Genomic DNA, 25,027 nt, shown 5'->3' with positions numbered 1-25,027 from the left:
ATATGTTCCATACTGCTATGCCACTTTGTTGTTGTTATGCATCATTGCACCATCATACAGCATAACTATATCTAAACATCCTAAATGCTGTTGATTTTATAAATTTTACTTTTTATGTGATGATTTAGTCCCTTAGTTTGCAACAATTAAAATATGGAACTGTGCAGTATATTTTCTGTGGAATTTTAAATTTTCAGTACCTTGGTCTGGTGGAGAATCAGAGTGACTGGTATTTAGGCAAGCTTTGGAAGTCGCACCGGCCGTGGCCAGCACTGGGACGAGGGTATGTGTCATACTCAGTTATATAGTAGAGCATTATAATAAGTTGTCATTTAGGAAAATAACTTTGGTTTGATAAAAGTTGCAATATAAATTGTAGAAGGAATGTGTAGAAGAATTCTAAAATTGTATTTATCATATGGATATATGATACTTAACATGAACATAAGCTGTATATAGAGACATTATACATTGATTTCCAGTATTTGCTCAAATATTCACATCTCATGATCAATCTGTTATTAAATTCTATCTATAATGTATTCTGGCCAGGTTTAACACAGGAGTTATTCTCATTCGACTGGATGAGATGAGGCGCAGCAACTGGTCCCAGCTGTGGAAGTTGATTGCTGAGAGGGACCTGACCACCCTTTTCTCCACTCAGTTGGCAGATCAAGATATTATCAATGCTGTAGTCAAGGTAATGATTGATAACATCAGTGAAATTAAGTTAGAATATCTATATTGATACATTTTTCTGTATTCTTATTTACATCTTGTAGTGTATGCTTCTTACAGCAAAGAAAAATCTGAGAACCACCAAATAATTTTTATAGCTACTCTTTGTACCTTATTCAGCTTATAAGTTTTTTTTTTTTTTAAGACATCATTGCTGCATATTTTAATCTTAGCCATATCATAAATATTGCTAACTCTCAACATGTCCTCATTCAGGTTATCAAAACCATCTGTCATATTTGTCCACAATTTACTGTAAGCATTTCTAGCTTTACTATTAATATGCTAATTTTTTGTGACAAATTGTCACATGCATTATGATACTCCAATATTTTTTTTTTCTTTTCTGTTGCTAACTAGTTGTCTCTTCCAGTCTTGAACCCCCAAGCAAGTCTTAGCTTGCAGTGTGTGTGTGTGTGTGTGTGTGTGTGTGTGTGTGTGTGTGTGTGTGTGTGTGTGTGTGTACCTCAAGATATGTTGTAAACAGTCTTCAATTTCTTTTTCCATAGCAACACCCTGAAGTGGTGTACACATTGCCCTGTCAGTGGAATGTGCAGCTCTCAGACAACACACGCTCTGAATTGTGCTACCTTGAGGTGATGGACCTGAAGGTGAGTATGACCTTGGTTTTCTTTCCTTCTAAATACAAAAAAATTCTTATTAATTTTGTGCTTCATTGTAAACACAGGAGTTAAGAGCCTGTGTCCCCTTCTCTGGTTTGTTTCATTTTAATGATTATTACCTTATAGTTGGTCTCTATGTTTAACTCATATACCATGCCATATGTACAAGGAGGATATTTTTTCCATGGCATATGTAGCTTTAGTAAGCAACATCATGAAATAACAGAATATAGAATTTTGACTACAAAAAAGACACTTTTGCTGAGGAAGTACTAAATCTCTCCTGTAGAAACAAGGTAACTTTAGTGTTTAAAACTGTGTACATACACATAGTTGTAATTTCTTTAAGTCACATCACTATCATCATTCAAGGCAATTTCCTTCCTATCTTAAAAAAATAAAAAATAAAAAATGCAAATACAGTACAGTACAATTTTATCTGTAACTGAAAATCTATGAACTGGAGGTGGCATGCTTCACAGGAAATAAGATAGGAAACCAATTGCTTTATGAAAAAAACTTGTTAGGATGCATTGCACATAACTTGGAACATGTCTACTTGAAGAGGTAGTATCCATAAAGCCAGAGGTTAGCAGCGGTTTTTTTGTTGAAGGTGTTGGGGGCTCACATACCAGGAAGCAGCTTGGCTGATACATATGATTTGGGCAGTGTAGCCACCAAAGAATTGGTGTGTTGATATAGACTAAACTTTTACTATGTCTGAAAAATTTTATTTATAAATTTTTTTTTAATATTGATATTATTTATTTGAATATTAAAATTGTTGTAATTTTCAGCAGTAAAGTATAATGAAGTTTTCTGAATACTTTCTTACAGATTCTGTCCCTTCCTCTGTACCTTCATCTGAAGTTTCCTTTCTGGCTGATCTGTTGCTGTTGTGGTAGATGGTAATTTTTCTCCCTAAACCTATCTGCAGTGAGTTCCATTGAATGGCTTTGTATTCTTTTATTTCCCTTTAATTTTTCTCTCATTATTTCTCTTAATTTTTTTTCTATTTGTTATGTGCTTGTCAAAGATATTGAATGCAAAACAAAGCTGAGAAAATAAAAGATTCCACTTATTGCCTTTCTTCAAAAGTAGACAGTGGGAGTTTCAAAAAGTAAAAGATTAGTTCATTTCCTGAGCTGGATTAGTAACTTATTAAAGGAGTTTTTCCTTAGAAAGGTGGAAAGATAACATAAGATTGCATGTTTTATAGTACATAGACAAAAGGAACTAAGGAGTGAGGATCCTGAGTACCATAATTCATTCATTAGAAAGGTAAGCAGAATATGGACAAGTGGATGGTCTTGTGCAGCAGGATCATGGGATGAGGAAGGGCTGGAGTTACCACATTCAGAAGAGTGTTGACCATGAAATTAATGATAGGAGGTAACAGGAAGTGCAGCATAGTGGAAGCTGCAAGAAATTGAAAAGTCAGTTAGAAAAGAGACAAGTCACTGAAGATAATAATCTTGCACTCCATGTTTATTATTGATGAGCATTATTATAAAAGAGTGGATAGTTGTCAAGAATGTTGTGTTTAGGAAATATATATAGAAATTAGGTTTTTGATGCATTGAAGTCTGCCTGGTTCATTTTGCCTTATTCAGATATGACTTTCATGGAAAGAAGTTAGGGACTCTATGATGTTTCTCCATGAACTGTGTATATATTCTGTTGAGTAGATTGTATGATGTTTCTCCATGAACTGTGTATATGTTCTGTTGAGTAGATTGTCTGACAATTTATTCTTTATAATTTTTTTTCAATAATTAAAAGGACATCAGCATAAGAATGGATAGAAAACTAAGAAAGAGGAAGAGCAATGATATGGAACTTTATGATGGTATAATTTAGGAAAGAATAGGAAACTAGAGATATAAATGCAGAGAAGGATAGAATCTGTAAGAGAATGATTGGGAGATGAGAGATTTATCCCAGATTCTATTAAGACTTTAGGCATATTGAAGCTGGCACCAAAAGTTTCACCAAAACCCATGCAAAAAGAATACAATATCGAGATTTAGTTAAGAAAATAACTTGAGGAGTATGTACATAAATACTATTTATGGAATTCATAGTTTCAATCATATTAAAGATTGTGAACTGATAGATGGTTGAGAATATTCCTGTAAAGAGAAGTTTGAAGTACTGTAGAAAGACAAAGTCAAAATTATCAGATAGTAGTTTAAAAGTAGAACAATGATCCTTCTGTAGATGAGTTATTTTCTGTGATGTCAAAAGTGCTTTCAAGAAATGGAAGGTAAGGTATGACCTTCAGTACAAAAGTCAAGTTAATAAGTAAGTGTAGGGAGGGCATGCCTTATGCTACTGTAGAATACTTGTTTGGAGTCCATTATATGGAATAAAATTTTAAGATGACAAAAAATAAACAAATAAATAAATAAATACAAAATAAATAAATAAATAAAATAAAAATAAATAAATAAATAAGTAAAAAATTTTTAATGCACACTGCTTAGCTAATTATATGTCCCAGGTACTGAAAAAAAAAAAGGTTTATGAAGATGAAGAATGGTTTGTTTGCTGGGATACACAGTGAGTGCTGGAAAGAAGCATTCATGGATATGAATGTCATCAGGTTCAGAGCCAGTCAACTAAGCTGATGTTTGTGTAACTGAAGATGAAATTAAAGAAAAGATTAACATGTTTGAGAATTGAAAGACTGGCATGTGATTTGCTGTTACTAACTGCTTCCTTAGGTAAATTTGGTGCATATATATATATATATATATATATATATATATATATATATATATATATATATATATATATATATATATATATATATATATATATATATATTTTTTTTTTTTTTTTTTTTTTTTTTTTTTATTTGTTTATTTATTTATTTATTTATAAGTGACATCTTAATAAATTTTCATTTACCTTATATAAATTTTTACTTTAGTTGGCCATGAGGTGTCTGGAGCTGATTATTCCTAGATTTTGCATGTTCATGGGAATGTCATTCCTCTAACAGCCATATATCTTTGCAAATTTGAAAATTGAGTATATTGGGTTATATTTGAATGTAAAATAGAGGTCAAGGTGATTTTGGGATAAATACTATACTAGGAAACATTTAAAGTTTTATAAACTACACAGAAAAAAAAATGGACATAATCCACATTGTCATTACTGTTTACTGTACATAGCAAATACACATGCATTGAATATTCCTAGTGAAAAACTATGGAACTGTTGTTTATAATCAATATTCTGTTAGTCAGGGTGACGTCTATTCAATTTAAATTAGGTAATTATTTCAGTTTTTATTTATGTCACAGGAAGAAATGAACAGTGCTTGCACTTGATTTTACATTCTTGTCCTGATTGTGTACGCAACTCATCATAATGCTGCCACATTGAGTCACTTTTCAACCGGATGTCAATCATGTTGCCGTCTTTTCTGTGGGAATCCTTAGCTGTGACTGAGACTCAGCAAGAGAGAGATACAGCACTGATAAATATTAACACTGCAACTCTCACTACATTCAGACTGCTTTCAGTCATGAAAGCTCACAAGAGTAACAAGTATCATTAGTCACAAACAGGCCTATTAATGTTCCCTGTATATGTTTCAGGCCATTCACTGGAATTCTCCAAAGAAACTCAAGGTGAAAAACAAACATGTTGAGTTCTTCCGTAACCTTCACCTCACTTTCCTGGAGTATGATGGCAACTTGCTGCGTCGTGAGCTGTTTGGATGCAATCACTCCAGGCCCAATGCTGCTACAAGCCCTCTTGCCCAGGTAGGCATCATAGCTGCTCTCATTTGAGCATCAAATTCTTGTGCAGACCTCATAATTCACTTTCATCTTTGATGCAATCATTTTTGCTGAAAACCTCTAAAAGAGATAGTCATAACAGAAATACCTTCTGCATCTTTTTCCTTGGTCATCCCATATCACATCAGGAGCAAAGGTGGGGCATGTTTTACCTATAGACCAGGCTGACATATCAACAAAGATGTTGTGGAGACAAGGTACATGCACACATACACAGTTGCAAATAGAGATAAAATTGAAAACCAATTTAGCTAATAGGGCACTACAGTACCTCTTGAATCTTGTGGTATTCGAGTTTTGGGATCCCTTGAGTTTTGTGCTGAGTTGTAAATTCTTAACATCCCAACTTCTGTGCATTATTTTCTTGAGTTTTGCATTTTTGTTGTGTATAGGTCATGCATTCCTACCATTGGTGTCACAGATAATAAAAATTAATACCTACATACTTGCTATGTGTTGTATATGCATTTGTGTGTATAGTTCACATACCTGAACATACAAATTCTTTATGTTATTCTTGTTATCCACAACACAAGTTACACCAGCTTGCATGCAAGAGAGAGGGAGAGGATGGCTGGCATTGGCACTGCTACATTGTAAAAAAAACACACAAACAAATAATAGTTGTCTCACTACTATGGTGGATGTGATGGTGCTGCACCACCATGTCACTGCCAGATGTGAGGACAAAACACACACACACACACACACACACACACACACACACACACACACACACACACACACACACACACACACACACACACACACACACACACACACACACACACACACACACACACACACACACACACACACACTTCTTTCCCATCGTACAGTGAGCCAGTTATTGTTATTCATCTGGCGTCCTTCCTTCACTGTCTCATAACATTGTCCTGCCGCATCCTGTGAGAAAAAGGAATATTAAGTTTAGCAGGAATGTAGTAGTAGTAGTAGTAGTAGTAGTAGTAGTTGTTGTTGTTATTGTTGTTGTTGTTGTTGTTGTTGTTGTTGTTGTTGTTGTTGTTGTTACATTATTAAACATTCCTTTCTACAGACACCTTCATACGTATTTTTACTGTTATAAACATGAAGGAGGTTGCACAAGGGCAATGAAAACAGAAAAATAAGGATCTATTTAATTGTCACTCATTAAAAGTAGAAAACTGGGTTAGTTGGTTTGCTTCTCGATGCGTCTCTCTTAAAACAGTGCTAATTTTAGAAGGGTCTTAAAACGAAACCAGGCAGGGAGCTAAGGAGTTTACTTATTATTGTCTGCCTGTCTGTTTTGTTTTAGGGATGGTTTTCATTCATGGCATTTTTTTTTTTGTGTAGTTTTCATATAAGTCATTCAATTAAAGATATCATATTATCAATGTTATAATAGCTCTGGTCTCTCTCTCTCTCTCTCTCTCTCTCTCTCTCTCTCTCTCTCTCTCTCTCTCTCTCTCTCTCTCTCTCTCTCTCTCTCTCTCTCTCTCTCTCTCTCTCTCTCGCTTTCCCTTTTCTTTCATCAGTAACTTTCTGATTCCCTCTTTTATCATTTTTATTCTGCTTCTCCTCCCTCATATCCCAACCTGTCAATCTGTTTTTTACTTGCAATATCCATTTCATAATACTTAAGGTTTTGAATATCTGACTTATCACTACCTTTGTATTGTCACTTTATTAATTTGATTCAGTGCAGTACACACCTTTTACCTTCAGTGCATAGGTCATTGTGACTTGGTGACTTGACACTATCTTTTTGTATCTTTCTTGCTCATACCCTCAAGCTTTCAGGTTACACACTGGGTCCATTCCTTTATTTATTTATTTATTTATTTTATTTATTTATATTTTTTCCATTCTTTCTACATGACTGATCAGTATCCTGTAGTTTTCCCTTTAGTAAGTTATGACAGCTTCCACATGTCTAATTCAATTCTTTCTCATTAGTAAACTATATTTAAATAAGTTGAAGTATTGATAAAAGAATGGATATTATAAACAACTTGTAAAATTGCTTTCTGAAATAGAAACTACATTCTTCCATAGCTGAGTGAGGAAGATGAGTGCTATGAGTTCCGGCGTGCATGTCAGACCCATTACCGCACTCATCTGTTTTTCCTGGACCACGAGTATGACCCAACCGCTGATGGCTATGATGTGACCCTAGTTGCTACCCTCTCCATGGATCGCCTACAGATGGTGGAACAACTACTTACGCACTGGGATGGTGAGTGTCATTTTCACCTTTCTAGTTATCCATATGTATGCTTGTTGTTATGCCTGTCTTTTTTTTGACTGAATTATGTAACCTCTGTAGGGGTGTTCAGTTACTCCTTCCTATTCTCATTATTGCACATTAGCTTCCTCATTCTCCTGTTTCCATATTTCTCAGATACATTCAACCATTGGTGTATCATTTTATAGAATGTTATTGTTTTGCACTTTCCTGATATGTACAAGTCTTGCATCATGATCTCATCTAGTCTTTCTAGATGACAAATCTATCTTTTGGCTTTGCATTTTATCACCTTAGGGATTTGCATTCTATCACCTTACCATCATCTCATCTTTGTCTTTGATGTGGAGGACAGATACCATGTTCACATAGATTAGCTCATCAAGCCACTCAGTCATGTTCAACCTTACTCCTTGCCTTCTAGATCCTTCCTCAGGACTTCATCCTTTAAATACACCCTCCTTGGTCTCTCTACTGGTACTCTCTATATATGTTTCTATATATCTGGTGCCTACTTTTCCACAGGGCAGCAGCTAACTGCCTGACAAAAGGATGTCTGAGAAATACATTAGGAAATTGCTGCATGATTGCAGCAAGCCCACTTCAAAAGTTCTTCATATTTGACATAGCAATTCTCATCTTATTTCCACATGGCCAAACCTTTCTATCTATCTGTGTAATAATTTTCTATAGTAGTGTTGTACACCCACCTATATTGTCAAGTTACCAGTGGGTGCCCTGAGGGCATTGTTCCTGCTTTGCCTTATCTCACCTTCTATATATATTGGTTGTCATTACTCATTTTTACTTACGGGGGGTGTACTGGTTTTCTGAGCTAAAAATCGCTGAAAATACGAAATCGAGTTAAACACACTGGAAAATTATACTAGGTTGTGGCATCATCCTCAGAAAGTTCTAGGGCGATATGCCTATTCTACGCATGTTTAAACGGCCAGGAAGCGTAGTTTGTTTACACTGTGCCCTTTAAATGCGCTGTCTGCGACAGCTCATGTTTTGCTGCTCATTTATAGCTTTTTCCCCAATTTTTTACGTTATTTTGAGGTTCATGAGAAAGGTATCTGGCATCCTCTCACTGAGGAAGAGGCTGCTGGCCTACTGGAGGTGATCGCTGGATGCCGATCGATAAACTAGTTGCCTCTGGGCGTGCAGGCTGTATAGTCAGGTACACATGGCTTTGTTTAGAACCCACGTGTTCTCGCTCGCTGCTTTTGTGGCCCACTCCCTGCTTTTATTCCCTTACATATTGCCTTGTGGATATTGTGCAATATGCCGAAACCAAAGAAGAACGTTGCTTTATGTCGCAAATTTGCAGAAATTTTGACAAAAGTGTCTGTGGAGGCTGCCGTCAAGAGGAGACAGTGACTTACCACCCATGGATCAACCTGTTGCTGGTACTAATACCACAAGTGCTCTTTGTTAGCTGAAGAGAAAGGAAGGCCTGAAGCGAGTGGTAAAGTACGAGTTGTAATTGATGAAAAGACAGTTGAGGAAATAGTGCAAAATATGTTGTGCTCATCATGTGCTGGTGACAAAGTTACTGTGAAGTTTGTGCACCACCAAATAGACACTTACATTTGTGTGAAGTGCACCTTTAGTCGTGTAGTAGCAGATACTTTGAAAGCTGCACAAGTGAAAGACTAAAACTTTCATTCCATGACCTTGTTGCTGGTGTATTGCATGATGCTGCTTGGAGTGGGGTATGTGGGAATCAATAAACTTGTTCCATTCTTCGTTCTGAAACATTTCACTAAAACTACATATATTCGGTATGCCAAGTACATCACAAAGCATGCTATAAGTCACACAAAAGATATTCTGGAAAGAAGTAGATGTGCAGTACATTAGCATTATGCAAAGAAAGAGGATGTTGAGCTAGTTGACGGTATGTTGCCAGTCAACACAACTTTTGACGGCTTGTGGCACAAACGTGGCTTCAAATCAAATTTTGGTGTTGGTGCTGCTGTTGATGTAGAAACTGGACTTATTCTGGGCTTTGAAGTTGTGCTCTAAAATGTGTTACAAGTGCATAAGTAAGGAAAAGGCTTTACTGAACGAGCAAATTAGTGAGATTGAGTATGTGTTTTGGTTGCAAGATGAACATAATGACTGTGATGCTAATTATGAAGGGCCATCTGGGGGAATGGAGGCAGCAGAAGCAATATGGAGTAGATCTGAAAAACATCAGATGATATACAAAACTTTTGTGTCAGATGGTGATAGCTCTGCTTACCGTGCAGTTTGTGACATGAATGGAGGTGCAGGTCCCTGTGGCAAAGGTTGTAAGGTAGCGAAAGCAGAGCTGTAACAAGTGAAAGCTGTATACGACTGACTAACATCGGACGAATTAATGACTTGGTGTCTGCAAGGAATGACACAAAATCAAAATGAACATCTCCATTCAAGAATTTGGAGAATATGCCCAAAACACAGAAGTGCTTCAAAGATGATGATGGACTTTGCATCCATGACAGCAGTGTGCAACTACAATGTGGGTTACATTGAAAGCAGTTTGACTGGTATTCTTGGCATCGAGTCAACTTTGTCAGTGGAAAAGTATCTCCAGACAAAGGACGTGGCTATGGACTCTCCATACAGAAGGAAGTTGAGAAATAAGAAGATCAGAAAGGACCCAGAGTATGCTTCTGGGAAATTCTGACTGCGTAAGCAGTACTGTCAACAATTATGCTCATTTCTTGGTTGTAAGTTTTTTGTCGTTAGATTTGTTACTGTATCATCAGTTTTCATGATATTTACTTCATTTTTTTTTTTTTTTTTTTGTTTGCAGTTAAATTTTCTATAAAACTGATGCTTTTTTTTTTTTTTAGTAGGAAAGATTTTTTTTTCACAGAAATGCAAATTTTCCTAGTATAAAAAAAAGTTGTTGCTTTTATATTTTTCATGAATCATGAAAAGCATATTTTGAAAAAAAAGCATCAGTTCTGTTTGCAAATGATCAATTTCATCACTGATAACTTTAAAGGCTGATTACGTTAAATAGTTTTAGAGCTTTAGTCAAAGTTTGTTAAAAAATTTTAAGAATTTCATAGTTTTTCATTTTTCATTTTTCATTTTTTTTTTTTTATGTATGGTCTTCAAACTTTCTACACATGTAAGTAAGTACATTAGCTATAAGCCATTAAAGTTTCATGTAAATTGATGCAGAATTTTAAAATCACCTTAAAATATCAGTACACCCCCCTTACATCCTCTTATCATCTCTTGAACTCTATGCATTTTTTTCATTATTGCCAATCTTAATAAAATTATCTAGATAGTGTAGTCCTTCTGATAGTTTAGTCTTCACTTTTTTATGATATCTGAAGTACAATAATTCTTAACTTAAGAACAGTATGGATATCACCATCCCTTTCCCACATTAACAGGAATCCAACCTTTGTCTCTTTCTAACCTTCCAGGGCCTGTGAGTCTGACATTATACATGTCTGATGCTGAGGCCCAGCAATTCCTGGCATATACTCAAAGCTCTGAGATAATTGCCAGCAGAAAAAATGTAGCATATCATGTGGTATATAAAGAAGGGGTGAGTATAACAAGTTAGCAGTTTTGTGCTGCTTTGTTTAGAATTTCATAGTTTCATCATGGATAGCTTTTGCTTATTATGCACATCAGGCTTGTAAATTATGTTCTGTGTACATGAAGTGTATGTATGTATGTAATATTTTTTAAGAGAGAGAGAGAGAGAGAGAGAGAGAGAGAGAGAGAGAGAGAGAGAGAGAGAGAGAGAGAGAGAGAGTAAACAAATTGATAAGATCCATTATTCTTGTCATTGTGCTCCCTTAAGTGTGACCTGGTCATTGCTACAAACAAGACATTGAAAAATTAGAACACATTTAATGCATGTGGCATAACTTTCATTATTGGTAGTATCTTAGAAATGGTTTGATTGTAGAGGAAAAGAAATAAAGAGTGAGTTATGTTGTCAGATATAAATTATATTGGTAGCATACAACAACACACATTTGAATAACATAAGCTGGACCAGGTGAGTATGGCAAATACAAGTACACAGAAAAAGATTATAACCATGATAGTTGAGATGCTTGATATTAGATGTGAAATTTCTTTTCTTTATCTTTTATATGTGCTATTTGATTATGCATCATATATTGTGTCAGCCATATGACAGTGCACTCTCCTTTATGAAATATGCTGTGTGATTCTTAAGATGCAATACAGATGAAATCTAGTATAATGACTTTTTTTTTTTTTTGTATGTATCAAAATACTCTATTCTCATAAAATTGTCTAATTGGCTGTAATGATCTTTTTTGTGCTTATATTAAAATGTTGTTCTCATAAAACTGTCTAATTGAATGTTCTTTCCTCCTCAGAATTTCTTTCCAGTGAATTTCCTGCGTAATGTTGGGGTACAGCAGGTAAACACACCTTACATCTTCCTCACGGACATTGACTTTCTTCCAATGCTTGGGTTGTACAGCTATCTGCGCCGCACCTTGCAGTCCCTCCATCCTGACAATTCCAGGACGGTGAGTCAACTCTTTGGACACATACACACACACACACACACACACACACACACACACACACACACACACACACACACACACACACACACACACACACTAATTTATTTTCTTATTTTTTCTTTGATATCAGCTGACATTTACAGAAAATGCTAATGTTCGATGAAATTATGACATGGCCTTTTGTATTTACAACTTGTCTGCAGGCATGGGTAGTTCCAGCCTTTGAGACCCAGCGCTACCGCCTTGCATTCCCTCGCAGTAAGGCAGAACTGCTCAACCGCTTGGACATGGGAGAACTGTTCACTTTTAGGTAAGTTATGGAAATGACTAAATATACTTAAATCTATAGAAGAGAAAAAGTTGAACAGTGTAAATTATTACTTGCTGTCAGTAAAGAATATTTCCCAGATGTAAGTACATATGTCAATCATTCAGAACCTTGGCCCCATATTCCTAGTAGGATGGATCTGATATGGTTCTACCAGTCAGCAATTAACTCAGAAGAATACAGTTTGGAAACATATTGGGATAACTGTAACAACAACATGAACAGATAAGAGAGATTTATGCTATGATTATATTAGCATTTAGTGCTTAGTGACAGACTGAGCTAAGACATCTCAGTGCCTCAGAACCAAAAACCAACTATTTTCTCACAAATTGTCACCACCTGCCATGACAGTCCACATTCAGGCACACCCTGGAAAGGGTGCTGAGGATTTTTCTGTTTTATAACTGGCAATTTTCAAAATATTGAGTTCTATTATTTATTTATTTATTTATTTATTTATTTATTTATTTATTTATTTAGAGAGAGAGAGAGAGAGAGAGAGAGAGAGAGAGAGAGAGAGAGAGAGAGAGAGAGAGAGAGAGAGAGAGAGAGAGAGAGAGAGAGAGAGAGGAAACAGTTGCCTATCTTGCTCACTTCTGGGTATAGGGCTGTGAGCCTTCCATATATATTGATGTCTTAAACTTGCATATCTATTCATGAATGTGTGAGAAAATCAGTTTAAAGAGCTGGTGATCTTTATAATTTGCACTAGGATGATACTCTGAGACCCTGTGTGGACAGTACATTACTAGAATTGCATCCTGAAAAATCTGAATCAATAGAAGTTACATCTTAAAAATGTGTGAGAAATTTTTCACCAAGAATTCTGGATCACTGTCAAAAAGTCCATTAATAAGGTATTATTAAAAGTACTATTTCTAACTAAATTCTTTCTTTGGCCAAAAGATCTTTAAATGGAAGAAAAATTGTGTTTAAACTTGTGGTGCATGTATGTATGTATATGCATGTGCACATTCAAATTTTTATTTATTTATGGAAACTTGATGAAGATTGTAAGCAACTCTTAACCTCCAGGTACCATGTGTGGACCAAGGGCCATGCACCCACTAACTTTGCCAAGTGGAGAACAGCTACTACCCCATACAAGGTTTGTAACCAACTGTTCAAACAGTATTAAATTTTAGGCCTGGAGGAAAAAATAACTCACCTTCAATATCCTTTGAACTATCCTGTAAAATAATGGTTAGCTGAGAGGTGTTAGGTTTGATTAATTATCAAGTATATCCTTGCTTGTGTTAATTAGCAGTTTTACACTGGCTAGAATTAAAGTGTTGTGCCATGGATCCTGGGGAGATTACCCTTTCCTTGATGTCTTCTGCTGCAGTGCTCATCTGTGGCACTATACTATAAGTGAGAGTTGGTTTGAAGGAGACAGTTTCTGCTTGCTTTGGGCATCTAGGAAGTCTTTATATGCTGAAGCACCTTTAATATTTCTTTCTGTGTGTGCCATTAATTGTGGTTTTAGAGTAGGAAACATCTCTGGAAATGATGTCTTGGAATGGCTATCAGCCATACCATATTATCCCATTGACTTTCACATTGTGATTTTTCAGTGGTATCTTCACCTTGGGGAACAGCCATGATATTTGTTAGTTGGGTTGTAGGTTGTGGGAAGGTGGCAGGCTATTTTGTGATGTTCCTAGAGTAGTGCATGGCAAGAATTAAAAAAAAATATTGTGTGATGCTTTACAATGAGTTGGATGAGTTAAGTAAAATTTAATGTAAATTAATAAGTTGTGTGTATCACTACAACTTTAGTTTTTTGTTTGTATATTCATGAAATAGTTATTTCACTATAACATAGATAAAGTGAAAAGAGGTTTGTTTATTTCTCTTTACTTTTGGAGAAGCAAAAATAAATTTTTTGTCATGCCCCTATTATTATATGGTTTGCTTGTTCATTTTCATCTCAGGTGCCATGGGAGCAAGACTTTGAACCTTACATTGTGGTGCGAAAGGATGTTCCCGAGTATGACACACGCTTTGTGGGCTTCGGGTGGAACAAGGTTAGTTCCTGTTTATAAAAAGGTCTGACCACATAATTTCAAGAGATTTAATTTTTGATCAATTTAATCTTGTATCTATTTTTTTAAATAATTTTTGCATATGTTGCACCTGTTTGATTAACTCTTTTTACTGATAATGAAGGCAATGAATGGTGAGTAGAAAATTTTCGCTCCTTACAGTCACATACTCCTCATGTCTTTCACAAACATATTGGTCAGTCAGATTTTTGTTTTATATTAAGATATATTGTCTGCCCCTTTATTGAGTAGGGGACAGAGGGGAAAACATCAGTTAAGGTATGAAGAATCATATACCTGGTAAGCTGTGGATGGATACAGTAATTCTCATGATGGAATTTTGAAATTAGGAATATACTGGTGTGAGTAAATTATATGAATAAGACATATATCATGTATGTGAGGATCTGGCAAAGCTGTATGATGCATGAGTTGCTTGTCTCTGTGAATAATAAGAAAAATCAAAATAAAATGGTTTATATTGGAGTGAAGTTGTATTGCATAGAAGTGGACTGGTCACAAGCTACCATATGGTATGAATTTTGAGAGAGGGAGCTCAGAATATATAAGTAGAGCTTAATTATGTTTTTATGCATTGAGTTATAGTATATGTTCATTCTTGGATCTAATGCATTTATTTTATCTATCAGGTTTCTCACATTATGGAGCTGCATGTTATGGGGTTTGAATTTGTTGTACTTCCCAATGCTTTCATCGTGCACATGCCTCACGCCCCAAGTCTTGACATTGCCAAGTTCCGCACATCCCCACAGTACAAGCGGTAAGTGTCTCTTCTGTTTTTTTTCTCGTCTTGAATATGAATCATGATTTCCACTTAATATTGTCTTAATTTGAATGTAAACAAAATTGCATTCACATTGATGATTGTTTACTATTAGTTACTTGTGTCCATTTATCAGAAAGTATGGTGTATGAGAGAAATCTTATTTAAAGCCAATGTTGAAATGTGTGATTTTCATAGGAACAATTATTAGATTGTTATTATTATTATTGTTATTATTATTATCAAAGGTGTGGACTACCAGTATCACTACAAGGGCTTGGTCACTGTTATGGTATGATTTCTTTATTATTTGAGTACTATATTTGAGTATTATAATTCATTTGACAGGAAAAATAGAAACAAATAAACTGAAATACAGTGGTACCTCAGGTTGCAAGTGCCCCTGATTGTGAATGATTTAGCTCACAAGTAAAAAATATTAAAAGAAAAAATGCTCCAGGATGTGAGCATCATCATTCAAGTTATGAATGATGAGTTTTTTTTTTTTTTTTTTTTTTTTTATGTAGGAGGGACACTGGCCAAGGGCAACAAAAATCCAATTAAAAAAAGCCCAATGATATGCCAGTCCCAGGAAATGGTTCAAAGCAGTAGTCAAAAATTGAAGGATAAGTGTCTTGAAACCTCTCTCTTGAAGGAGTTCAAGTCATAGGAAGGTGGAAATACAGAAGTAGGAAGGGAGTTCCAGAGTTTACCAGAGAAAGGGATGAATGATTGAAAATACTGGTTAACTCTTGCATTAGAGAGGTGGACAGAATAGAGATGAGAGAAAGAAGAAAGTCTTGTGCATCGAGGCTGCAGGAGGAGGGGGGTCATGCAGTTAGCAAAATCAGAAGAGCAGTTAGCATGAAAATAGCGGTAGAAGACAGCTAGAGATGCAACACTGCGGAGATGAGAGAGAGGCTGAAGACAGTCAGTTAGAGGAGAGGAGTTGATGAGACGAAAAGCTTTTGATTCCACCCTGTCTAGAAGAGCAGTATGAGAGGAACCCCCCCCAGACATGTGAAACATATTCCATACATGGATGGATAAGGCCCTTGTACAGAGTTAGCAGCTGGGGGGGTGAGAAAAACTGGCAGAGACGTCTCAGAACGCCTAACTTCATAGAAGCTGTTTTAGCTAGAGATGAGATGTGAAGTTTCCAGTTCAGATTATAAGTAAAGGACAGACCGAGGATGTTCAGTGTAGAAGAGGGGAACAGTTGAGTGTCATTGAAGAAGAGGGGATAATTGTCTGGAAGGTTGTATCAAGTTGATAGATGGAGAAATTGAGTTTTTGAGGCATTGAACAATACCAAGTTTGCTCTGCCCCAATCAGAAATTTTAGGAAGATCAGAAGTCAGGTGTTCTGTGGCTTCCCTGCATGAAATATTTACTTCCTGAAGGATTGGATGTCTATGAAAAGACGTGGAAAAGTGCAGGATAGTATCATCAGCATAGGAGTGGATAGGGCAAGAAGTTTGGTTTAGAAGGTCATTGATGAATAATAAGAAAAGAGAGGACAGAACCCTGAAGAACACCACTGTTAATAGATTTAGGAGAAGAACAGTGACTGTCTACCACAGCAGCAATAGAATGGTCTGAAAGGAAACTTGAGATGAGGTTACAGAGAGAGAAGGATAGAAGCTATAATAGGGTAGTTTGGAAATCAAAGCTTTGTGTCAAACTCTATCAAAAGCTTTTGATATGTCCAAGGCAACAGCAAAAGTTTCACCAAAATCTCTAAAAGAGGATGACCAAGACTCGGTAAGAAAAGCCAGATCACCAGTAGAGCGGCCTTGATGGAACCCATACTGGCAATCAGATAGAAGGTTTTGAAGTGATAGATGTTTAAGAATCTTCCTGTTGAGGATAAATTTAAAAACTTTAGATAGACAGGAAATTAAACCAATAGGATGGTAGTTTGAGGGATTAGAATGGTCACGCTTTTTAAGAACAGGCTGAATGTAGGCAAACTTCCAGCAGGAAGGAAAGGTAGATGTTGACAGACAGAGCTGAAAGAGTTTGACTAAGCCAGGTGCAAGCACAGAGGCACAGTTTCGGAGAACAACAGGAGGGACCCCATCAGGTCCATGTTCATACTGTCATTTTTGCTCAGTATGAGTAAGACTTGTATTGTAAACATACAAACAATCAGTTGTGACCTGGTTGTGGTTGAAAATTAGGAGGTTTGTCATTTTCATTGGCATCTCTTTGATGTCTTGTTTATAGTTTCTTATTGCAGTCTGATCTGCCCTTTTGTTTCTTTCAAATATTGATTATCTTTTCAACAGGCAGAGGAATTGAGCTGCCTTTGTTTTCCACTAAGTTGCAGGCAGTAAAGAAAGAATTCTCCAACCATGCTTGCTTTCACATGCTCTCAGTTAGCATTGTGCTCTCACAGAGGAAATGGCCACTCAATCACATCTTTGTTCATTTGTGCTTTTTGGTGTTATTTATGTTTTTACATAAAGCTCACTTAATTTATGTAAATTATGATGTTGCTGAAGAAGTTAGCCTTTAAGAATGATACTAGTAAGAAGAGGAGTGATATAATTACCATAGAAACTACAAAGATCACAGAAAAACATGATTATACGTAATTGTGTTGTATGCTGCTCAGCTCCTAGGTTTGTATGGCAGCTTGATTTGTTTACTTTTATATTAATATTTTTGGGTATGGAATGGATAAATAGGATTTTCATTATTTTCTGTGGAAAGTTTTGTTTCAGCTTACAAGTTTTTTGGGTTAAGAGTGGTATTCTAGAACAAAAAAAAAAAAAAAAAATTATTCTGTGGTACCACTGTTTTTAAATATGAATTACAACTCAAAACCTATACAATATAAAAATGTGGTATATGGACATGAATACTGTAAGTTAAATGATTGACATCATCATAAGTAGGCACTATTCCAGACAGTTGAGTATAGTTGTGGATGTTTATGACAAAGAGGTGATGCACTCAATAATGGCAGTTATGAGAGGTAAAAAATTTATCACAATAGGGCAGTGAACAAACATCTGAAATATGATTATTGAGAAAGCAGATATGAATGTAATGGTGGGTTACATTCTTGATAGGGGTCTAACTGATGGTTTGACAGGTCCAGGAGATGCTCCTGGATAAGAAAAACACTTCATGTTGTGGACCTTTGATAAGATTCTCATAGAGATGGCCTGGAGAAAGTTAAAGTTATATAAGGTTTATAAATGACTTGTGTAGTGTGATGAGTAGTCCATGAGGATCAGTCCTCTCATTTCCTGGGACAAAAAAGCCAAGATGTGAAGGAGTTGTTTGTGATTGTGGAGGTATACTCGTGGATTTCCTCTTTCAGTGATGTTGGCTTGATATATAGGTAGATGTAGCTTTGTTTTTTGTATCTGTATTGTACATGAATGTACCACAGTATAACGTACACTTTCCATTTGTTGAATCTGTTTGCCTTTAGCATAATCTACACATCTATGCATACCCTGCACAACACATGTACTTTACCAGCACTCACTATGATCCATAATTTTTTTTGCAGATGTGTTAAGATTCTCAAGAGGGAGTTTGTAGATGACCTCAACAGGAAACACAACAGTGACATATCCCTCCTGTGAATGTTATATAGCCACTGTGTGGCCACTTCCCCACTAAGTAAGTTTAAAAATTTAATGAATGGCTCACCAGCAAACACAAGGCATAAGTCACTCATCAGGCAATATGTGGTATGGCAGCTTGATGGATAAACCATATTGTGCATCTAGTATGAAAGGCTCTATAATGTATGTAATGTACTTGAATTTATTATTGATTTTTAGATAGTATATAATATAATTATAACATGATTGTTAGGTAGATGGGTAAACAGTACTTAGATGCAGATAACAATATTGCTTGATCACTGAGTTTCACAATATATGGTGCTTCAAACTTTATAGATGAACTTTGTGGGACCATTAGTCTTATTTTTTCAGCATAGATGTGCCCACTATGTATTTTGATATTCTTTTATATCAATATTAAATATACTGTGCTTCCAAGTTTGAATATTGTAGATATAGTTTATGTTTTTCCTATTATCATGTGTACAACAATTTACAAATATATCAAAGCTGCAGTGTAATATTTACAGGTTGATAATTCTTCATTCAAGATTTTAATATCCAGGAACCTCCAAAATTCACATCTTTTTTTAATATTGAAAGACATAGCATAAATGAAAAGTTTGAGAGTTGAAGAGCAGCTTTGTAGTATTAGATATTTCAAGCTACACATTCATATATTGTTATATGTCAAAATGTCTTTAAGAGGAATAATCTTTGTATATGTTTGTATTTTGAAAATACTGTTTATGAGTGTAATATGACTATTTGTAATGTGTTCATCACATTACTTATAAATAGTTTTTCCATTTTATAGATTAAAATGCACAAATAGTTTTCACACATTTTGGAACTGTGGTGCCAGTGTATATATTCCAAAATCAGAAAATCCAAAATTTGGAATACTTCCCGTCCTCAGTATTTTGAATAAAGGATTGTCAGCCTGTACTGTACAGCACTGCAGCAGTTGTGCCAGCCAGGAAGGGTTATTTATTCTTTTTTTTTTTTTTTTTTTTTTTTTTGCACAAGTTATTTATCTACCCTACTGTTCTTGTTGTGAAATTTGTACCTGAGTGAATTTTATATATATTTTTTGTTCAACAATAAGCAAATTAAGGTTTACAATTATTTTTTTGTGATTGAGGGCAAAATTTGAGTTTTATCACCTTCATTCATACCACAAAAAATTAGCCTCAGCGTAACTTTTTTCTTATTCTGTCAAAGAAACAGATAATATTGAATTATATCTAAGTTTGTTATATCATTATTGTGGATATTCATATCTATTTGTATTATATTTTGTGTAATTATGTAATGAGCACTATGAATTTGTGTGGTAAATTGCTGTAGACATCAAACTGATGTCCCTCTTTTGATTTTTTAAATTTATATGTATATTATTTTTTAATAATCATGTTATGAGTAAGATGGTATTTACTATTATGTTTTGATTAGAAAAGAAAAATCATCATTGTTCTGTGTGCTGCCCTCAGAAAGAAAAGATCATACACACACACACACACACACACCATTGTAAAATAAGCTTTATTTAAGCTGTACAATTGTCTCATACAGGCGCCTAACATACTTAATGGTATTTATTTCTCTAATAGAATACTCCATAGAATACTGCTTTAGACAACCTTCAGCACCTCACTGTTGACTCCTTGCTCATGTCACTCCCCTGAGTTCTCTGATGCTGTTAAAGTTGAAGATGGGATTGATAGGAAGGATGTAGTTGTTCTTTGTCTTTGCTTCAATAGCATGAAAAGTGGTCAACTTCTGGAAAGACTTAAACACAGATCACCACGTCTGACATCTGACCACAAGGCCACTGCCTCCCCAAAATTAAATAAAGAGTAATATTATGAGAGAGATGAACATGGTCTGTTTAGGAATGTGTCTTAAAATCAAAGCAAGGAATAGATGTAACAGATGAAAGAGGAAGACCTTTCTAAGTCTAAAAGAATATTTAAGGAAATGATGGTGGAGAACTATGATGTTGCACAAATGAAAGGGATGTGTACAGGTATAGTAACTTTGGAGTATTTTTTCTATGGCCCTCTCTTGCTGAGGTTTATCTGGAGGAAGCTGATGTTTTATATATATATTTTTTATCTGATATCTATTTACCCTGCCCCCCCTCCCTCTCTCTCTCTCTCTCTCTCTCTCTCTCTCTCTCTCTCTCTCTCTCTCTCTCTCTCTCTCTCTCTCTCTCTCTCTCTCTCTCTCTCTCTCTCTCTCTCTCTCTCTCTCTCTCTCTCTCTCTCTCTCTCTCTCTCTCTCTATATATATATAAAGGATGCTTTAGGTATAGGATTGTGTATTGAGAATGACTAACCCAAGTAAAGAAGTATTGACATCATGTCCTAAACTGCTGCTGCTCTGATTACAAGTTACTTTAAGAGACTGGTTCATGATTTTAAAGACTGATGTTATATGTTAGATCAATTAACAGATCATATTTTTTTTACATTCCATGATAAGTTTCATATTTTGATGGGATGACATAGACCTAGTGGAGCCTGTGACTTATGAGGGACCATCCTCCTGATCTCACATGTCAGCAGTGGGATGCTGTATCAGTGACCATCAATCTTATCTACTTCACCACCACACTCCCTATAGAAACAATTTGAACTGGACTCAGACCATGCTCTCATCTTATATAAATAAGTCCATTTCTACCAACTTTTTTAAAGGGTTAAAGTAGTGAAATAGTATTACATTGATATTATACTTTCAAAAAGCTAAGACTTACACTTGAATGTAGAGTATCATAACATCCATAGAAGTTCAGGGTTTTCATTAAATAAGTAAGAAAACATAACAGATTAATATATGATTCTAAATATTAAAATGCACATTCTATGCCTTTTGAGAAATAACAGTCCACATCACCTTTCTAGCTTACGTACAGAAAAGAATGATAATGCTCTAATGCTTAATGATATATATGTTGTATCTGGGAGTAAGAATTAACTCCTTTGATAATTTTTGTAGAATTATTTTTGGAAGATTACTGAAGTTCCTTACATGAAATTATGAACCAATATTTTTTAGTACATCAGAACATGTATGTCTGTGATCATGATGCCAGCCATTCTGATCTGACCATGCATAAATAGGTAAATATTGCATTTGCTCTTTTACACTTTACATAATCCATCACATTCAGCACACTAGTTACAGAAATAAGTCTACCTGTATCACTGCTAGATGCTGGGATATAATTCTTTGTAATTCCTAGCATTTGGTTCAACTAAAAATAATATTTAACTTGTATAATAGCATAAAAGTAATTTGTAATTTGTAAATAATTAAATTGTCCTAGTGGTATAAATGAGATTCAGATGTGTTATGGATGAGTCATAATAACTTCTTGTGTTACATGAATTGTTATGAATTCTTCAGCTGGTCATATCCCAACTTTTTTTTTTATTCATTGTTTGATAAAGATTGCTATATGTTTACCACAAGTATCTCACATGTTGATTTTTTACTCTTGAAAGACCAGAGCAAACCTTTACATGGGAAGCAAGTAAAATTTTAGATTTTTGTTAAAATCTAGAGATTGAGATTTGACTAAGAACACACATGACTTTAAGTGCAATTCTCTTTGAATCCAACAAATTGGTCAGTAATCAAGTCAAGTTGTTGATTACTAATTCAAATGATTCAGGGTGATTGGTCGCTTAATATGTCAAGAATTATTTTGTTCCATGAAATTTGAAACTAATGAGGTTAAATCTTTAGATATTTTATTCAGTTCATGACAAATATTCAGTGTGATTTTTTATAGTTTGTTTATTTATTTATTTATTTATTTTTTTTCATCCTAGTCTAACTTAATTGTGAGAAAGGTGAGAAAGAATCTTAGTCTGACTTAATATGGCTCTTATATATTGATATTGATGCTATATGAATACAATTATGTCATTCTTGAGTTCTTTATACAGAAACAAATAGGTTGTGTGTATACCTCGTTACAAACCCATTATTTTCATCTTTCATATTTTTACCAGCTGTGTGTGGCATACATGAGCCTGTTCTGACTACTAAGGATACTATAATTATATACGTACATTATACTTTATGAAGCCAAGATGCATCATCATTGATCTAGAACCAGTCAATAATTAATATATATAAGTATTTATTTATCTGTTTATTTATTTATTCACTAATTTATCATTGATTATGTGCATAGAAATTTCCTTTTCATATCCTGGACTGGATGAAATATAAGCAATAAGGATTTGCCATTATAAATTTTAAGGAATAGTATAATAATATATCAATTGCAGGTGACATTGGATCAAATACATTAATGATGTTAAAGGCAAAATTATTTGCTTATATAGTAATGTACAAGTTTTAAAAATTTACTTTATTCTTCTAGGATTCTTCATAAATTGTACCCTTTTTAATTATCTGTTTGTAATGTTATTATCTTTTATATTCAATTTATATGTGATGCATATTGATATTTTAGGTTTATATAAAATTAAATTTGTATGCATGTAAAGATGCTATGGGCGAAGGAGGTGTTTTCTTCTAGTGGATTGTGTAGTGTTGTCTGAGAGTGGTGATAATTTTAAGTAAGCAAACACTATGACTCAGGTGTGCTGTGAATCTCAATGTTGTTTAAATTAAATAGTTTACTTATTGAATTTCATTATTTGTTGGAAAAAAATAATGTAGGTAAACCTTTCATTATTATTATTATTATTATTATTATTATTATTATTATTATTATTATTATTATTATTATTATTAATGAATTTATTTATTTATTTATAGAAATAAGGTGATTTAGAAGTGCAGTATTCAGTTTGTAGAGAAATATAAAGATTCTACCAAATGAAATCTGAATGGATACTAAAATCAGGTTTATAGTACATTTTTTTCCTGATTGTATACTGTATACAGTGAACTAGCATTACATACATAGGTACTCCAGCTATCTTCTGATGTTTAATCATCCAGAATGCTCAAGCAACCAGAATATTTTCTTTAAAGACAAACTTTATTGCAGATTAAAAAGAAAAAAGCACAATGACTGCCATTTCTCAGCTATTAACAGCACTGTCAATGTATTATCAGCATGTGTTTGTTCCATTCTGATAATTTGTTTGAATATTTGTCTTGGTTGATTGCTTAGGTACTCCTTTCTTGACACATCTGAAATTACTAAAGGTAAGTTAGCAAATTAATAACAAGTCCAGAGAAAAGAAGGTTGTCATGATTAAAAGTATAAATACAACATGAGTTTGTTTACTCTTGTTAAATTTTATATTAGCAACTGCAATAATTCATGTAACCATCAGAATCAGACACAAGTGCACTTCTAGTTCATTCAGTACTGGAAGATAGTTGCTCTTGTATGAAATGCTTGACTTGACTCTGATTGATATAAATAGGGTTCTGTATGAAGTATAAATCAAATGCAATGTATAATGTGATTAAACTTACTAATTAATGTTTCTCTGTAGAACAAGTGACTGTGTACAATTTTGTATAAGTTTTTAGCTTTAAACCATGCAGGATGAATAATACATCAGTCTACCAAGCTAGTTACTACATGCTAGATATACTAAGTATGTACATTTAAACATTTAGTGGATATGTAATAGGGAAGTGATGTGATCTCCCCTCATCACACAATGCATTCATGGTGTTCCCAAAGTGCCAAGTGGTAATGCTCTCAATAACATCGAAGAAAAAGATCTGTTCAAATAACCAGTGGCCAAAAGCTTAATAATAGTATAATATATTTATTTGGTTACTGTATGGTTTGATTAATCCTGGAATAGTATTATGATTGTATGCAATACATTTAAGTAAATTTTATGCAAATATAATGCACAGTGGTTGCAATGCAAATTTTAATATTATATTGTAGGTCAAGTAAAAAACTGGAACTTGTATCTCAATCTTGTGGTGAAATTGATGTTGCTTGTTATCTGTGTTTTTATTCTTGCAGAATTTTGTCCTCAGAATGGGGATTATGAACATATTTAGGGAAGATCTGGGATTGGTGTGTTTTGGAAACTTTTTGTCACCTTAGATTTCATCCTAAAATTAGTTCTACCACAGTTGTACAGATTAATCCATTTAGAAAACTTGGTTTGGTTAATTCCTCAGTCAGACCAATATCTATGCATATCTATAAACACTTTCTGTTTTCCTTTCAAGATAGGTGATGGTAGCAGGATGAGTGCAATCTTGAATAACAAAATTGATTAAGGAGGCAGATTGTTCCTATGATCACATGTTGCCGTGGATAAACGAATAGGGGTAGGGTGTTTCAATGCAGATTATTTAGAATGAATACAAAGAGAAA

At 34.5% G+C, this 25,027-nt stretch overlaps 1 protein-coding gene across 1 annotated transcript in view; it reads left to right on the top strand.

Annotated features, from left to right (window-relative positions):
- LOC135109179 (xylosyl- and glucuronyltransferase LARGE2s-like) overlaps window positions 1-24,469 on the top strand; it is a 32,846-nt gene extending 8,377 nt beyond the window's left edge. The window contains exons 6-17 of the mRNA XM_064020334.1: window positions 198-283; window positions 553-700; window positions 1,248-1,349; window positions 4,973-5,140; window positions 7,214-7,394; window positions 10,841-10,965; window positions 11,777-11,932; window positions 12,136-12,242; window positions 13,299-13,371; window positions 14,198-14,290; window positions 14,959-15,089; window positions 18,621-24,469. Of these exons, the coding sequence (XP_063876404.1) occupies window positions 198-283; window positions 553-700; window positions 1,248-1,349; window positions 4,973-5,140; window positions 7,214-7,394; window positions 10,841-10,965; window positions 11,777-11,932; window positions 12,136-12,242; window positions 13,299-13,371; window positions 14,198-14,290; window positions 14,959-15,089; window positions 18,621-18,696 (1,446 nt within the window). The 3' untranslated portion in view covers window positions 18,697-24,469. The remainder of the gene's footprint in view (window positions 1-197; window positions 284-552; window positions 701-1,247; window positions 1,350-4,972; window positions 5,141-7,213; window positions 7,395-10,840; window positions 10,966-11,776; window positions 11,933-12,135; window positions 12,243-13,298; window positions 13,372-14,197; window positions 14,291-14,958; window positions 15,090-18,620) is intronic.
- Window positions 24,470-25,027: the final 558 nt, after the last annotated feature.

This window comes from Scylla paramamosain, chromosome 2, assembly GCF_035594125.1.
Source record: "Scylla paramamosain isolate STU-SP2022 chromosome 2, ASM3559412v1, whole genome shotgun sequence".
Classification (NCBI taxonomy): domain Eukaryota; kingdom Metazoa; phylum Arthropoda; class Malacostraca; order Decapoda; family Portunidae; genus Scylla; species Scylla paramamosain.
Note: the sequence above shows the minus strand (reverse complement) of the source record. Positions and strands in the feature narration are given on the sequence as shown.